The sequence below is a fragment of the Aptenodytes patagonicus genome, chromosome 6 (genome assembly GCF_965638725.1).
Source record: "Aptenodytes patagonicus chromosome 6, bAptPat1.pri.cur, whole genome shotgun sequence".
NCBI lineage: Eukaryota > Metazoa > Chordata > Aves > Sphenisciformes > Spheniscidae > Aptenodytes > Aptenodytes patagonicus.
This window is the reverse complement of record NC_134954.1, coordinates 28,463,427-28,480,783: the sequence shown is the minus strand read 5'-3', so window position 1 is coordinate 28,480,783 and position 17,357 is coordinate 28,463,427. Positions and strand designations below refer to the sequence as shown.

Genomic DNA, 17,357 nt, shown 5'->3' with positions numbered 1-17,357 from the left:
AAAATCACTCCAGAGTATATTGTAGTGCATTTTGTTTTCATGATTTCTGGTGACAGGTTAAAGTACGTATAGGAGGTTAATCTCTGGAACATGTTTTTTCACTCCCTAGAGGAGAATTGCATGAAGTAATGATGTGTAGTAATAGCTTGGGCGGGGCCCACAAACAATTCAGAAGAGACTAACAAGAACCATGCAGCACAGCTAACTTTACTCTCCAGAGTTAGTCTGATCATCTAAGGACATAATCAGGGTACGGTTTGCAGGGAGAGATAGACCAACTGGAGAAATTGACAAGCCTTTGGTAGATGAGCCCTCTGCCTGGTCTGAAGTAGGAGCAGCGACCTTCACTGCTAAATATGTTAAGAATAACTGCTCTGGGGCTGCAGGTCCAAGGCAAGTGAACTAATGCAGTGGGCAACTGCAGCTGAAAAAAGATGGTCTTACTTCCTCTTTTCTTTCTTCCAGTACTTGTTCCCTCTTGCTACCTCCTTACCATGTCACTACTCTCTTGTACTGGGCCTCACGGGCCTTTCTGTGAGCTGGCTTAACTCATAACACGGTAGAATATCATCCAGCAACAAAGCTAAGTCCGTTTTCTGCCTTTCCAAGTGGGTTAAATCGGTTCACAGAGGGGTCTGGCAAGCTCTGGAGCTGGCACTTGGTACTCAGTGACAATGTACATTTGGGAGTGGAGGACAGAGATTGAAGTTCTCCCACTTGGCAGCAGTGAGATGTTAATTTTTGTGCCTCAGGGGGCTATACGTTGTGGCATGGGTGTGTTAGTGTGAGATGACCTGAGAGTAGAGGGAACTGGACTCACTAAGTACAGAAAAAGTGCTAGCAGGAGGAAAGGTAATGAGGGAAAGCAATAGGGACAGAGAGATGAGTGATAGGTAGTTTGTGGAACATGTAGATGTTGGCCAGAAAGGCAAGGGAGGAGAAGGTTTTTTGTAAAACCCATATTTCTCTTAAAAGCTGTAAATTTCAGTTCTTGTGCTCATCTTTTGCAGGTCTTTTTATGGAAGGATCAGAGACCTTCCCATAGCAGTGTTGGTAGGAAGGGAGGTAGGGAGGTCTCTAATCCAACATCTCACTTGTAGGAAGACTGTTCCTAACACTAATTCACATTAGAGCTGTCTTTCTCCAAGTCTTGAAGACTCCCCAAGGATAAGGATTCTTCCCATGCCCTTCTGGTGACCTCTTGCAGGCTGTACTACCCTCAGTTAAATTCATCCTCCTACTGTCCAGCCTAACCCTCCCAAGCTGCAGTTTATGGCTGTTGCCCCTTTTATCCCATGTACCACTACAGAGTTTGGCTCCACCATCTCTGTAACTGTGCTTCAAATAGCCGTAAGCTGTGATTAGCTCATCCCTTAGCTTCCTCTTTGCCTGGCTAAACAGGCCCAGCCCCTCAGTCTCTCCTGCCACGTGCTTCTGACCCCGGCTATCTGATTTGCCTTCTGTAGATCTCTGTCTGGTCTCTCCCCATCCCTTTTGAAGTGAAGACCCAAAATTGGTCACAGTAATCCAGATGCAGCCTCACTAGTGTCAGGCAGAGGAGATAATAACTTCCCATGTTCTCCTGGCCCTGCTTCTAGTGCAGTCTAGTACATCATTTGCCTTATTTGTAATTAGCCAGCGCTGCAGGCTCATGTTCAGCCTGATGCACACCATTTCCCCCATATCCTTTTCAGCAGGGCTGTTGCTCAGCCAGTGGATTCCCAGCCTGAACTGATGCTTGGGGTTGCTGTGCACAGGTGGAGAACTTGGCACCTTTTCTCATGGAAGTAGTTGAACAGTTTGTCAAGGTGTCTCACACCTGAGGTGCTGCCTTTCATCACGCCAGCTTTCCCCCTAGGTAAGTGTCATCTGCAAATCAGGAGAGATGAGAATTGCAGTGGGGGTACTGTGAGGAGTGGGGGTTTATGCCCACTGTTGTCCTTCTGTCCAAATTAATTTGGATGCACACTGGTTGTTTTCTCCATGGAGTTTTCAGGGAAGCACTTGGAGTGTGGGCTGAAGTGTATCAGTTGCAGGAAGGGCATGTGTAAGATCTATAGGCATATTTGTCAGTGGAGGCATGCGAAGACTGTGTTTTCAAAACACAACTGGATAAGGCCATGAGGAACTTGATCTAGCCTTAGAGTTAGCCCTGTGTCCCTTCCCACCTAAATCCTTTTGTGATCTTATGTTGCTTAGATAGAGTTTGTTTTCATTTGTGTTTTGCTGTGATTGGACTTTGTTTCTGCTGGTGAGTTTACGATTTATAATAGAAAAGATTCTCTCCAGAAATGCATTTTCTCATAGCCTCTCCTTTGTGCTGTTGGGAGCCATGTGCAGATGAACCTTTGCTGTTCTTACTCCCCTTCAAGATGGGTAAAAAAGAGGCAGCAGAAAGATACAATGATGGGAAAGGCCTTCAGGGAAGGAAAGGAAGAGAAAGTCTTGGGCAAAAGATACAAATCAGCTCTGGAGAACTGATGAATTTTGAGGATGGCTTGTGTCCAGTTACCATCAGACTTCAGTAAGACAGGAACTGTAAAAAATGGAAGGAGACATGAAGTCAGCACTGTGGACTGCGAGAAACCAGGCTGAGTCACTGTACCCTAGAAAAGAGGATTACAGAATCCCATTTGGAAAAAAACAAGAAACTGGTAAATTTATTATCTAGGCTCCTGTTGGAGATTGGGGCCAGGAGGAAGGAGTAGAAAGTATTTGAGCACTTGATGTGATACTACTTCCTTCCATGGGGTTTTCTGCTGGGACTGGCAAGTGCCTGAGAGACAGGCCTGGATGGCAGAGGTTTAGTCTCTCTGCTTTGTTTGTGTAGCTACAATGAGGCTGTGGTTCTGTCTGGTTTATTTATAATGCAGATGTCACTATTTTGGTCTGTCCATAAATAAATTGTATGACTGCCAAAAGGTGATAGAGTGGATAGACAGATTTTAGTTAAGGTAAATTACACTATGCTATAGAGTAGTATTTAAAAATGGGCTTTAATCTCACCTTCCTCTTTAGCAAAAAAAAAATATTCTATTAGCTATTGGTAACAAAGCTAAAAGATTTATTATAGTATTTGTAGTTTCCTTTCTTAGTTGTCCTTTCTGAAAATGCATGTACCTGTTGGAGAAATCTGTTCCACTAAGCAAACAGCATTTAAGGTTAACTTTTTGCAATAAGAAACTGTTTTTTTTCTCAAGGAATTCCCACAGAATTTGCCTCATATCACTTACTTTATTTTTTCACTAATAGTTGTAATTAACTCCCTGCTGTCTCCATAGCGGTTGACATCCGGTTATATCCATCCCAGAGTATTAACTTGCAAGATTGTTCTAGGGAACAGGGTCCTCACGAGCTAGTTGCTGCTTGTTGTTTTCTCTTTGTGTTGTTGTAGACAGCTCATTTCTTACATGAAAATTTTATTTCTATTCCTAAAGTAGAACCTTCTGAAAAGAAGCCATCCATGAGCAATGCTTCCACCTTGTTTGCCTTGGACTGAGCAGGAGTTAGTGATTCAGTCTTACTGGGAAGGTCAGCTGCAAACCTGTGTCTGAACTGGCTCCGTACTTTGAAGCTTAGCAGCATTCCCTGTATTTCTCCTATAGATGTCTAACTGTCTGGCTTGTGTTGTGGTTGTGGATCAGGAAATTAATGTAGATTCTGGGGTCCTGACTTGTGGCTTATGTGAGCTGGTACCAAGCATTGCTGACTTTGGCAGTACCTGGAGAAACATGAGTTGCTCTGCTTTTCAGAAGTTAGAGGCCAGGGTAAAGTGGATGAGTTGTGTTAAAGGATGATCAGCTCAAGTCTTGTGCCATATCAGGATGTATGTGGTATGCAGAAGAGGAGGAAAATGGCACAGTGCTGTTGTGGTGGTCTACTTTGGGGATGCCTCTTTGCCTTCCAAGAAAAAAAAATAATCTAATTTTATCATTCTCTTGTACTGTAAGGGAAGGGGATATATTGTTAAAGTGAAGAGTCAGTGTCCTTTGAGAGAACAATATGTTGGTTTGCTTCCTTTTGGTTTGTGGACCCTTTTGTTAAATTTGAGTCATTTCTTCTAGTTCTTCATGGTCCTGACAGCTAGGAGTGCATGCATGCATCAAAGAGATTAATGAGCAATAAACCTGTTTGAGAAGTGGGTCTTCAAGACAAACCGATGTTAAGTCCTATTATAGAAGTCAAATGGCTGGAGTTGGCACCTCATTGTCTGTTCCAGCTTTGCATTGTTTGTATGAATATGGTGCTGTGAGAGACTAGCAGGGATTTCCCCACTGCTGGAATCCAGAAAGTGAAAACTACTGAGTAGAGCTGAGTCGTGGCTGGGAAAGTCACTAGCGAGGCAGGGCAGATAGGGTGGAAGGCAGATTGTAGAAGCAGAAGCGGTGATGTGCATGAGGATTCCTCCAAGCCAAATTACTAGCTTGACTTACGCACAAAGGTCTAATTCACTAACCCGCTATTTCCCAATCAGTTGAAGGTTTCTTGAGAAGGCCTGTCTCAGGGAGCTCCATTCACCCCTCTTGCTTAGCCTTCCTTTCTGAAGCAGGCAGCCATGGCAGGGGGGTGGATCCTCATCTACCTCTAACGTGCAGCAGTGGCCGCTCTGGAGCCATGTGCTCCTTTCCCAGACATGTTCAGCCTGTCTGGGTTTTGCTTTTGTTACTCTACTGAGTAAAGAGAAAAAGGAAACCAGGAGAAGGGTTGTCTTCTATTAACCCAGTAAGCTCCTAAAGTGAGTGACCAACTTCCCTCCCCAGCTTAACCCGTGCCACTATTTCAGGTCCCCTACCTGCATTGCCATACTGTGGGACGGAGTAGCCAGGGCTGATGCTTACTCTGTCCTCCAGCCCTCTTCAGCCCCAGTAACATTTTAGGCCTCAGACCCTTTGAGCCTCTTTCCTGGCCTACTTTGAGCTCCAGCATCATTCAGGATCAGACACAAAGATGTGCAGTATGTGGGAGAGTAGGAAAAGTCAAGGAAGAGAGGAAGAACAGATGGTGGTAATCAGGCTTGTTCTCCAAAGGTTGAGAGCTATATTGAGTACCATACTGACTCTGAATACTAGTATTGATACACTCAGAAAACCCGAAGGCTGAAAGTGATCTTCAGCTGTTCGTGTGTTGCAAGATGTGGGAGAAGAGAACTTATTAACCTGGAGCTTGGGTTCATTTGTGTCCTGTACGGAGCAGTTACAGTACAAAAGTATGCTTGGGCTGGTGTGTATGTGCAAACACATGTGTTCCTGCTTCTGAAATGGGACAGCATTTGGAAGAAGGAAGAGGTCCTCCCCATTTAAAGAAAGAGCAGAGAAGTGGAGGAGTGAAGAGGAGGAAAATCCTTCCATATCTCATTTTACAGGTCTCTGAAGAATGGGTTATAAAGTATTCTAAAATGCAGAAAAAACAGGGCTTAAGGAAGCTTTTACAATTCTCACTTCTTCACCTTCCTGAGAGCAAACCAATGGCAAGTTGGGGTATTCAGTATGTGCTAAGAAAAAAGCTCTAAGTTTCTGGAAAATAATAAGGCAAAGAGTTTAGTCAGTTCATCATATACATTCTTCTGTATTTAGTGAACTCAGACTTGGCTACTTTATCCTGAACCCATTTTGTTTTGAAATAGTTAGAATAAACAAACTGAAAGTTGCAGCTGTATTTACTTGACTATTGCCTTATTAGCCTCTTATCACATATGTTGTTACATTAATAATAACTCTTGCATTCGAACCATTGTGCAATAGGCAAGCGTATCACCTTTTCCCAAGAAAGTGTGTATTCATGGGAGAGTAGGGAATTCATCCCTTGGCATTCCAGCATCTGAATTCTGCTGCTTATACTGTAACTACTTTTCGAAGTTTAAAAAATATTCCCTCCCATGTCTGAAAAATTACCTCTTTTAGGATCTCATTATGTACTTAAATACAAATGCTGCCTTTTATGAAAAGTATTGATGTATAGCTAGAACTAGAAGATTGCAGAGGTCCATTAGAAAGGTGTTCTAGTGGGGATCACCAGGTCAGCCATATGTTTATTACAGATAGGAGAGGAGTGATAGGATGGTAGAGCTAATGAAAAAAGAGGTGACAGGAGAAAAGACCACCTTCAAACAGGCATGCAGAAGGCCTAGTTTCAGTTCCCAGTTTTCTCCTTGTTTTTCAGCAAATTATGTAGGTGCTGATTCAGTGAAACCTTTGGGTGCTTCACCCGCAAAAGGACTCTTCCAACTGGAGTTGTAAACAGACCTTTTGCATTTTGCACTAACCCTGCGTGCTGTATCATGTGGGTACCCAATGACAAACTGCTGGCTGCTCATAATTCCTAACGTAAAAATTGTTTTGCCAGTACATAGTACCTCAAACAAAATCAGGTCTTGGACTGCTCAAGTTGGACTTAGAATAAAAGATTTCCTGAAATTTAGAAGACAGTCTTGCAAATCTTTTCTTAATTTATCTATGAAGCGATACTTTGGCAAAAATAATTATGTTCCCAAGGGATGGAAAATGTCGATGTTAGGAATGTAAGTTTGCTCATATATGAGGCAAGACGTTTGTGTGGGTGGGTGTTCTAGTTCTAAGGGGAAATACTAAAGACCAGATTTTGATGCTTTGCTTTTTATGGGGCAGAGTGACAACACAGTGACCAGCATGAGAAGAAATAGCATTGTCCTTGTTCTATGGTATTGCCAAATTGCAGAGTGTGTTCTCTTGTGGTTCAATAGTATATCATAATCCACAGCTACATATATAAAATGCACAGAAACTACTTAAAAGCAGGATGTGACATCTCCTAAATTTGCAATGTCTGATATTGCAGAATTTTTTTAATTAGCTACTTAAGACATGCATTTTTATCCCTGTGCTATAATTTAATTGTTGGTGTTTTTAAATTTTTTCCTAGTCACTGGGAGCACAGACTACTTTCTCCTGCTCGTTATGCCATGCTGTTAAAAAGTATTTGTTACTCATTATATTTTCAGGTTCAAAGTAAACAAGAGAAGAAACCTGGAACTTCATCCCCAGTCCCTTTGAACTCCGCTATTAGCCCTTGCACTCTTCTGCCTGTGAATAAAGCCACCAGCAGTAGCCCCTTGTCGATAAACATTCCACGTTTCTACTTTCCTAAAGGACTTCCGAATGTCTGCACTAATCATGAAGAAATCATTGCCAGGATTGAAGAAACCTTTACGGAGTTTGAAGATGAGAAAGCAAACATCTGTGAAATGGGGAAAATTGCTAAGGTAACTATTCTCTAGGTTTTTCATTTTTTGGAGAGAAAGACTGAATCTAAAAATAATAAAGTATCTCACAGCTGTTCTCATTTGTAGTGAAAAAAGAACCAATATCCTTTTGCTCTGAATGTTTTTGGTTAGATTAAGAAAACAGTAAACAAAAATGAGCTCCGTTTTTCACATCTGATGTGTATGCTCTTTCTTGCTTTGATTTGCAAAATGGTTCTTTCAGATTTCTTACCAGATACAAATTGCGTTTTTGTTTTTCTGTTCCTCCGTAGTTATGCTCGGAAGATAGCAGAAACTTAGTCTGCCTCTGTGGCTTCAGGTAGTGCCAGCTGCCCTCTTTGTGGCTAGCTGCCCCACTAATCTGGGCGTGATCTATGTACACTGTTGCAGTGTTGCTTGAGAAAGCAGTTTCCAACCTACGCCTCCGTGGACATAGAAGAGGGAAATGCTTAGTCAACCTTCAGCCACTGAGATGCATACGTTCAATATCCATAATGCAGGTGTCAGCAGACTTGGAGTTGTTACAGTCTGCTAATGAGTTCCTGGCTTCAGGGAACAAAACACAGTACTTGTGTGGGAGCGCGATGCAGATGGGTGGTTCTATTTCCTCTCCTTCAGCCATGGTTTTTAGTAATGCTGATCCAGAACTAGCAGTTGTCAGACGCATCTCATATGTTCAGTTTGCCCTGAATGCATCTTTGGCACTGTAGATTGAGCAATGATGTTGTGCCCAAGAGGAGCACTTGTTTTCCAAGAAGGAAGATTTTTCTGAAAGGAGAGACTAGGTTGGTTTTTTGTTTGTTTGTTTTTAGAGGAATTGAGTGGCACTATTTGTAAACCATCTCTGAAAACATAAACAGAAAAACTTCCTTTGACCAAAAAAAGGTTTGAAACTGATTTTATGATAAGACAGGCAACTGTGTGTGGCCTGTGATGTTCAAACTGGGAAAAGCAGGAGGGTGGTGTAGAAGAGACCTCTGCCTTTCTGTCTGGTCTCTGCATCTGTCTCTACGTGGATGTGCGTCATGCCATTTAGCTGTTTTAAGGCTTGCTTCTGTTCCATGAGACTATTGATAATGGTACCAGTTTTGGGGCTCTGAAATAAATGTGAGAGAACCAGCTACACAAAGAAAACAGCAGGAAGTAAGTCAGAGTCGCTAAACACCTGTAGAAGTACAGCTGCCTGACAGAGGGATGGCTAAATCCGAAAGCAGTTCTTATGCTGATTGGGGTTCCCAAAGAAACATGCAGGCCCAGACAAAAAATTGAGAATGGACTTGCAGGATAGTCTTGCTTAATAGAAGAGGTGAAAGAGGCTTTGTGGGGAAAGCGGAAGTGATGCCTCAACTACTTCTTCAAAATATTCCTCCTTCCCTTTGGTGTGATATCCTTCTTACCTGTGCCTGGCCTGAATCAGCTGCGTTCCCTCCAAGGCCTGTGTTTTGCAGATGTTCTGATACCTTGGATGGAGTTATGAAGGTGGCTGGAAAGATCTTTGTGGTAAAGAGGAGGTTACTTGAGGGTGTCAGCAGCTGAATATTTGAAGCCATTTTCAAGCCTGCTTTTCTGAGGCATTGAGAGTACAAAATGCTTGAGCTTTCACTGATTACCATTCTGAAGCCTAGCAGCCTCTGCACAGAGGCTAGTTAAAAAGTTGTGTTCAGGGAGTCCTTTTGCTGGAATCAGCCTCTTTCCATTTGTGCTTTCATTTTTTGTTATCCTGCTGTGATCTAGCAGTGTTGGGAAAATGGGCTGTTCTGGGTGGAAGGCACTGCACTGAAAACTACAGATTGGGAATCATTTCACCTTCAGGCATTTAATCATTAATTATCTGTAGTTAGAATTAAAGTTCCCTTGCTGTCAATGAGAAGAAGTCAGTCCATATAGGAATGGATCATCCTTTCTAAGGTAGGTCAGTGAGGTAGCTGGTTTGAGTGGTCTTCTGGAAGGAGGTGCCTGTCTCTCTCCACTTCACTTTTCAGGGAATCTTGCTAAACAGCTCAAAGACAGAGCTTAAGAGCTTGGTAGTCTCTGATCCTTTTCCTAGTCTGACAGGACGTATTTCTCAGCTGTTTAAAAAGGCATATGACAAAGTAGAAAGTTATTGGTGGATTCTGAACCTTGGCATACAGTAAATAGCTTTTTGACTAACCTGTGTGCCATTACCACTTTATTTCCCTTATGTAAAAGTCTTGATGGTGAATTCGGTGTGTAAATAAGCAGGCTCTTCTTGTGACTGCTTTTGTGTTCCTCTTTGTTCTGGTGTTTCATTACAGATATGTGGCTGCCCACTCTACTGGAAAGCACCTATGTTCAATGCATCAGGAGGAGAAAGGACAGGATGTGTATCTGTACACTCATTTGTATCTATGTGGAGAAAGTGAGTATAGCAAATACAAAATTATCTTTCTGGAAATAGAGAACAGCCTGCCATAGAAGCCTGCCCCCCCCCCCCCCCCCCCCCCGACTTTTCAAATCATTGTCCCTTATTTAGAATTAAATAAATGGCTTAAAAATCTCTGTCAGCTTAAGTTTTCTTCCTCAAAACTCCCTGAACACTTGTTTCCACGCTGCATCAACAAACTTTGAAGCAATTGTATAGATGATGAGATGTTTTGGTCTGGTTGGCATATAAATTATATTAACACACTCCCTAGAAATATGTCAGCCTTTCGTGAGATAGCTGATAGATGTCAGTGGATTTTGGATATATTTATCTGAGGCCTTATTGCTGCTACACTAGTGCACTAAGTGAGTGCCATTTGGGAATGGGGAGAGGAGGCATGTTATAGGACAGGAAGAAGGAATGTAAAGAAACATCATACAAGTGGATACTCTGGGAGCTTTAATAGTTATTACCTTAAGCACACAGTATAATAAATCTGTGGGGTTTGACAGTCACTTCCACATACCATTGTCAAGGCTTCTTTTTGAAATTGAGAGCTCTGGATATATCGTGCTCGGAGTCAGAGGTGTGAGATGGAACAGACTTGCTCTCTTGTCTAATATTTTTCCTTCCAGCGATTCAGGCTTTAGTCTACTTTGTGAAACACCTGAACAACGTCACCATCTCATATCCAGAGAGAGTTTTAATTTTTGACTTAATGGTTGCTCTTCAGATTCTTAAAGTAGCCTTTAACCCTGAGTTCCCGAAGTATTTCCTGCGATGATATTGTCAAAACAGCTTCTAGTTACCCTGGCAAAATAGCAAAAATGTTAGGGGTGACTGTGATCAGTAAGTTTTTCCTGACACAGACAACATTTTTTCCTTCCTTAGGTTCCTCCAATTACTCCTAATTAATCCCTCATGTATGATACCACATACTTTCACTCCTGACTTTCACATCCTTCAGATATTTGCAGAGTGTGGTCATGCCCCTCTTCAGTATCCTTTTAACCACACCATTTCCAAGCCAAGTTTTGTATGCTTTTCTCACTTTAATTGCTCTGTTAGAAAGATTTTTTTTTCCCTCCTCTTCCCCTCTGACAGTTGCAAATTTTTTTTATGGAAACATGATAGACATAAATGTAGTGTTCCTGGTAAAGTTAGACTACAGCTATCTGAACACAGCCATAATTTTAAAACAGTTATCTTTAATTGCTGAAGCCTATTTTCAAGCATCTTAGTAGCTGACCTGGCTTTTCAAAATGCTGCATGCTCACTGATCTCATTTGCAGTCAATAGGAACTGCTGGGTATAGAATACTTCTGAAAATCAGATCTTTTATTTTGCTGCTAAAACATGGCTTTGGGATTCATCTTTATGTGCCTGATAATTTTTTTAAAAAGCTAAAACATTAGCACCTCTCTTCTACAGCTGATTTAGAATGTATCTGTTAATTGACAGTTAGCATGATATGAATGTGCAGCTAACAGGATTGCTTGTCAGCCACTAAATTTTTTTTTTCTTCTTTTTTTTTCTTTCTTTTTTTTTCATGGAAGGCTTATTTTAAAAAACCGTTTTTTTTAAAGAGTGATGAGGCCAGAATTAGCAGCAAGCCAGTTACAGTGTGATCTCTGCAGGAAAACTACAGGTGTTTCAGTACTATGTTTCAAAATAAGTTCATACGCTTTCAGGAGAGGAGGGGGGTGAATAATCACTCATAGTAAATAATTAACAGTGCATTTGTATTTTCACAGTTATTGAAGAATGCAAGGTAATTTTCAGAGTAATTTGTTGTTTCCCTTATACTATATGAACAACTTAGTGTTTGATATATCCAAATGTTCTCTTCTGTTACAGGTATTCAGTAGTGATTTGATAAATGTCATGGAGTTTCCATTTTCATGAGTATTTCTGTTCGGAGTGAATTAAGTAATTGTGATACCTTTGACCAGTGTAGTATTTTGTATTAGACGAAAGCAGAGATGAGAATCAGTGTCATAGATGCAAACTGTCAACCTAAGGAATGAGTTTACATGCTTCTCTAAATACTCAGTCCTACTAATTCTTTCATTAGGCTGTTCTCCGTGACTTCAGTGCACAGCAGCCAGCTGTGCCATAATTAACAAGGGATGCTCTTTTTTCCTTTCTGGGGAGTGATTTTTCTGGTTGAAAATTTAGTCTTTGTAGTTTGGCAATATACTCAAATACTGAAATACGGTTAAGGATTAAATTGGAGAGCATGTCTGTTATGGCATCCCGTTAGGTTGATCCTATTAACTTCAAATTAAATCAGTGAGCATGCAGCATTTTGAAAAGTCATGTTACTGACTAAGATGCTGTGGAATCAAAGTAAGAACAGTCTTCAGTAAGAAACCTTGTTTACCATAGCAATGTTAACATGAAAAAAGCTCCACTGGGTGGTAGTACTGTGGTGCTGCTGAAAGATATTGAAGAAAATGGGTGCTGGTAGTCTGAGGTCAATTTTGCACAATTCACAGTGTAGATGTATTGTGTAACATGTGATAAGGCACTTCATAATCCATCTGTAGTTCGTGATTGTCCTGTGAGGTACAAAGTGGTTGGAGTAACTCTTCATCTCTCTTGTAGAATCCTATGTAACTGCCATGATGATGCATCCAGATTCACGTATCTTTTAGCAAAGCCTAGCTGTGACTACCTAGAACAGGAGGACTTCATCCCGCTGCTTCAGGTACCTGCAACAGCTCAGCAGTAAATGCATGGGGAGAGAGAACTATGTTTATTTTGTAACTTCTTTACTTTCATGTCTTCAAGTGTTTACCAAGGACATGCAGACCTTTTGTTTGAAAAGCACCTGGGTGGGGTTTATTTTGGAGTGAAATAGAAATAAGCATTTTAAGTGGACTATTTTGCATAAGTGCCAACCAGCTACATATCTTGCTAAAGTCGCTGAGGATTGTCGAAGCTTTATTTAGTCTTGTCTGGATTCGTGTTTATCAGTGCCTGATAACCAGCCTGAAATTTGCCCCATCTCTCTAGGTGGTTATTGGGAAAAATGCACGGCACTGTTGATACTCAAGCACAACATAAAAGCTTATTAGAAAAGTTGTAAAAGTTGCTTGACAAGACAATTATAATTGAATTTGTCTAGCAAGACTACTAGATACAACATCACGTGGAAATCTTTGAAAAAAATTTTGCAGTTCCAATTGTTTTGTATATGCCTCTAAACCTGCTAGTGCACAAGTCTCACTGCTGACTTATTTTTTTCCTAATATTCAGGCTAACTCTATGCATCCTGGTTTCATTACTTTCTTTTCCTTTTATTCACATGTGATATTTTTAACAAAGCAAAGTATCATTCTTTAATTATTTGTGACCATTTAGGCAGGCTCTGGGTAGGTTTAGGGTTTCTTTATAGTTTCTCTATAAATCAGCTCCATCTGCTCCTCTGATCATCTGCTGATAATTTTGCTGAGCTTTTCCACGTATCCCTAGATTTTTCACACTGTGTTGCCCTCTATGCAAAACCTCTGTGGAGATGCTCCTTTGGGGAAAGATTTTGTGTCTGTACTGGATGTTTCTGTGTCTCAAACAAAACTGAGACTGTGATGGGTAAATTTTCTCATGTTCCTTTTCATCTTTTCTCCACTGGGCACACTGCCTTTCCTGATTGATTGCAGCTGTGCTTTTTAGCTACTGGTGCAATCAAAGGCGTGTAGAATCTTGTTTGTCAGTCAACCAAAGACTAGCGATATTACACCATATTACACCGTCATATTAGACATCAAGTTAGACTGGCCAAAATTTGGTCATATCACACCCCTAAGGGCACTGTGTCTGGTCTATCCCTTTGCCATGTTATGGCATAGACAAAGCAAAACTTTGAGCACTTTTTTAAAGGGTAGAGGAGTCAGACATGTAGAAATTACACAGACATTGATTCATACAGGATCTGAACTGATTCATTCAGGATCCGAGCAGTTTCTCCACATTTTTGGTCATGCATTTCTTGGCAGGTTTGGCATCATGAGCCAGTGTTGACTTACAAAAAGCTGATCCTGAGAAAGAGGCATCTCCACAGGTAGTTCAAGTAAATTTTTTGAAAAACACTGATCATATCTGTATGCATTCTGAGGCTCACAAGATCTTTCATTGTTGTGGAGGACATAAAAGGCAACTTTCTCAACCTTTCAAGGAATATTTATTTCTTGACACCTAGCTCTAACAAATGTTAATATCTTCAATGAATGGAGGAAAAAAGAGACCTTGGAGAGGAGATAGTTGCATGGTCAACTAACTAATTTTTTTGTCTCATTCAATGAAAACGAGTTGTCATCTACTCACTAACTCTCTTCCTTTGTTTTTCTGTCCTTAAGTAAATCAAAATGGCCCAACAGGTGCGTATTGCCCAGAAAATGTATTCTACTTATACTTCTAGAAGGTTCACTTTATAGATAAAAAGATGTCATTTCAGTTTTATTGTTAATGCTGCAAATACAGTTTCAAAAGTAAGCAAAAGTATTGGTTTGTAAACCCAGTAACTTCTAAGCATTAAAAGGAGAAGAAAATCTATTTCATTTTATTTGGTCTTATCTTGCAGGATGTGGTGGAAACGCATCCTGGCCTGACGTTCCTGAAGGATGCTCCTGAGTTCCATTCCCGGTATATTACGACGGTAGGCTGGCTCCTTTGATCTCCTGTGATACTGCTGTATCAACCCTCCCTTTGTGATTTGTCACTGTTCCCATCAGCAAATCCTTCAGTTATTCAGTTATTTAAAAAAATAAGTGTTTTTAATATTACTGGTAATGAATTATTTTAAGAACTACTTCCAAAGGAAAAATGAATCTGCCTGTGTGTACCAGAGGTTATTCAAGAGGTTAATAATGATTCTTTCTGGTCTTAAGCAAATCTACAAAAACAACTTTTTTAGCCTTTAATCCTGATGAAGCAAAATGAGAGATCCTCCTTTGGTCTTTGAGAGCTGCTAAGTTACCCCTAATGCTGCTGGGCTGCTGAGACGTGGAAGGCTGTATGTTTGAAGATTTCTGTCACTTAGGCATGGAGAATCTCTGATTGTTCCGTGGTACAAAGCATCCATTGCGCACAGGGGCCTACCGTCCAACTTTCCTGCCTCTCGCTCTTGCCAGAAAGCCTATCTAGTCTTTCTGAGTCTCTGAGCTTTTGTGACTACTGTTTGTTGTTGAGTTTTGTTCTGTAGCTTTGTTCTAACTTTGCAGTCAGCAGTTAGACTGGTGCTTTACCTGAATAAGTTTGTACTTTTTTTAAGCCTTTAGCTTGTCTCATGTTGGGTATGAATCTGGGTAAAAGGTATAAATGTTAGGATGTTTTATCTCTGCAGCAGTAACAAATTCAAATAATGACAGACCTGATGGGAGCTGTATCCCAACAGGGCTCAAGGGCTTAAAGTTTCTCCTGTTTGCTTGCCAGGGTCTGCATGGGGGCCAGCTGCACCACATGCTGGCAGCTGGGAGATTACTGGCAGACACAGGCTTGTTCCTTTCCTGTAAGGAACAGATGGCAGAAAGACACTGTTGCTCTGGGCAAACCCTGAACTGTCACACTAATGTTTTATGAAAATGTATAACAAGAATCAGTTTTAAATGTTTAGATGCATTTGAACATGACAGTGAACATCAGTGTATTATCAACATATTTTAGTCCCCATGGAGCAAGACAAAATACATTAATCATAGTAACTGGCCAGTATAGGTATAACAATGGCTAGGGAATTATGGAGACACATGAATGGGTGAGTGTGGAAGGTGCCTGTGGCACATGTACCCTGGTGTTTGGTGTTTAAAGTACATGGAGGTGTGAGAGCTGAAAGATTTAAGGTCACGCTAGCATCGGTTTCTGACTGCAATATCAACCAGTTGTTCTTTGCTGGTGAGCGGGTCAAGATGCAATGTGTGGTTGTCCAGATGCTGGCTGTTGGGTGGTGATAAAGGCAGTTCTGTGCATCTGCCTTTCCAGGTTCCTCGTCTCAAGTCACATGCTGTTCCTGTATTTTTCAGGGTCTAAAGGAGGGAATAAAGGCAAGAAACAAATGTCTTTGTAGAGTGGTCCCCCAAATGATCACCCTTGGTGTCCCAAAGCAGCAGTTGCTGCGCTTCCTGGACCTCATCAGGGTGCAATGCAAGTTTTGGTCTGAGAGAGACCAGCTGTGTGAAGCTGAGGTTCCACTTCAAGATAACTGAAGTGCAGGCTGCTACTAAAAAGGGCAACACCTTTTCCTTCCTCTCTCCTTTTCCACAACTTCCCTTGTGCCTGGGCGAGGTCCTGTGTGACCACCATAAAGCAGTCACAGAACTGGACCCTTCATGAGTACGTGAAGCTCCTCAGTGTTTCTTGATTCTGCTGTGCCTCCATTGTGCTTTCCTACTTCAGTCTGAGCCTTTAGGCACCCTTACTCACAATACTCTGACAGAGGTGGCTTCCTAGGCTTGCTCCCAGGCAGCCAGGAAACTGGTGCTTGTGGTTGAGGCGAATGGTGTGTAGTGGCGAATCTTACAAAGCTGTGATGTCCTTCACAGACTCCTCACGCTGGCAGGACAGTGCTGTTCTGGGTGTCTGTGCCGACAGACAGATTCCTTCTGAGCTCAGTGTGTTCAGCCTTGGCCAGATCACTGAGTTGGAGCAGAGTCAAGACCTCGGGAGACAGACAGTCTGTTGGGTCAGGTTATTCCCATCTGGAGTGGCAGTACTTGGCCCACTGCAGCAGTGGCTCTCCTCTCTGATACCAGGAGTTCCTACTTCTCACATCTCCTTTCACAGACAGTTTGGTACTTCTCTCTCTTTAATGTTACAAAATTCAGTATTTCCACCAGGATGTAATGAAGGAAACAGCTTTGTCCTTGGAATTTGAGACTACTTGGATCCTTTTGATCCCTTCAAGGTAGAGTGCCTTATACCTACTTACAGTGACAGAATGCTGTATTTGCTGCAAGTGCAAGAATTACATTTTATTTTTGTGTTACAGATGAAGGCTGTAAGGAGACACTGGCTTTTGGGTTCATTGCTGGATACAGCATCACTTGGTTGAAATCACCTGGAGAGTAAGCTAACAGTCTAGTATGGGTAAGATGTGTATGCATGTTTCAATTTTTTTTGCCTACCTCTGCACCTTTTAGAGATGCCTTTTGGATACAATAGGCTGTAATTTAATCTGTATCAGTATCTGTGAGCTGTTGTATTGCCAGTATACTAAACTACCTGTGTTTCTTTCAACAGAGAACAACTCCTGAAGCTGGTGAAGACGATGCTGAATATCACGTAGCATTTATTGTAAAAGCTTTAAAATGTGACTTCTCCCAGAATTTTCAAACAAGGCTGAGAGTTAGCACTGCATACTGTTGTTGAAAAGCTGAGTCAACTAAAAACGACTTGGCAAAACATATTGCTTGTTGAAAGATGCTTCAGCTTATGCAGTATTACCAATGCGAATGTGTAAGGGGAGGATGGCCTACAGGGTTTAATAAAGCTTTGTGATTTTTTCCAGAAATGGTATTGCTTTTGTTCTTCTGTGTGAAGTTTGGGGAAAGGTCTAGAACTGACCCATCAATGGCTTGGGTCCTGGAGGTAGATTACATGAGGATAATGGGCAAATAGGAAGGGGCTCCCCCTTCCAAAGGCTTATGTACTGAATTCAGAATAAATAATCTTCCATGCTGGGAAAAACGAAGCCAGTTATGGCTTTCAATAAAGCATAACTGACAAGTGTGGCTTGAA

The 17,357-nt window shown here is 41.4% G+C and overlaps 1 protein-coding gene across 7 annotated transcripts in view; it reads left to right on the top strand.

Moving 5' to 3' along the window:
- The window catches only part of PPP2R3A (protein phosphatase 2 regulatory subunit B''alpha), a 57,546-nt gene that overhangs the window by 24,199 nt on the left and 15,990 nt on the right, over window positions 1-17,357 (top strand). For all 7 annotated transcript variants that reach the window (XM_076341730.1, XM_076341732.1, XM_076341734.1 and 4 more), the window contains 4 exons: window positions 6,977-7,237; window positions 9,514-9,617; window positions 12,231-12,333; window positions 14,206-14,280. In XM_076341730.1, coding sequence (XP_076197845.1) covers window positions 6,977-7,237; window positions 9,514-9,617; window positions 12,231-12,333; window positions 14,206-14,280 — 543 coding nt within the window. The remainder of the gene's footprint in view (window positions 1-6,976; window positions 7,238-9,513; window positions 9,618-12,230; window positions 12,334-14,205; window positions 14,281-17,357) is intronic.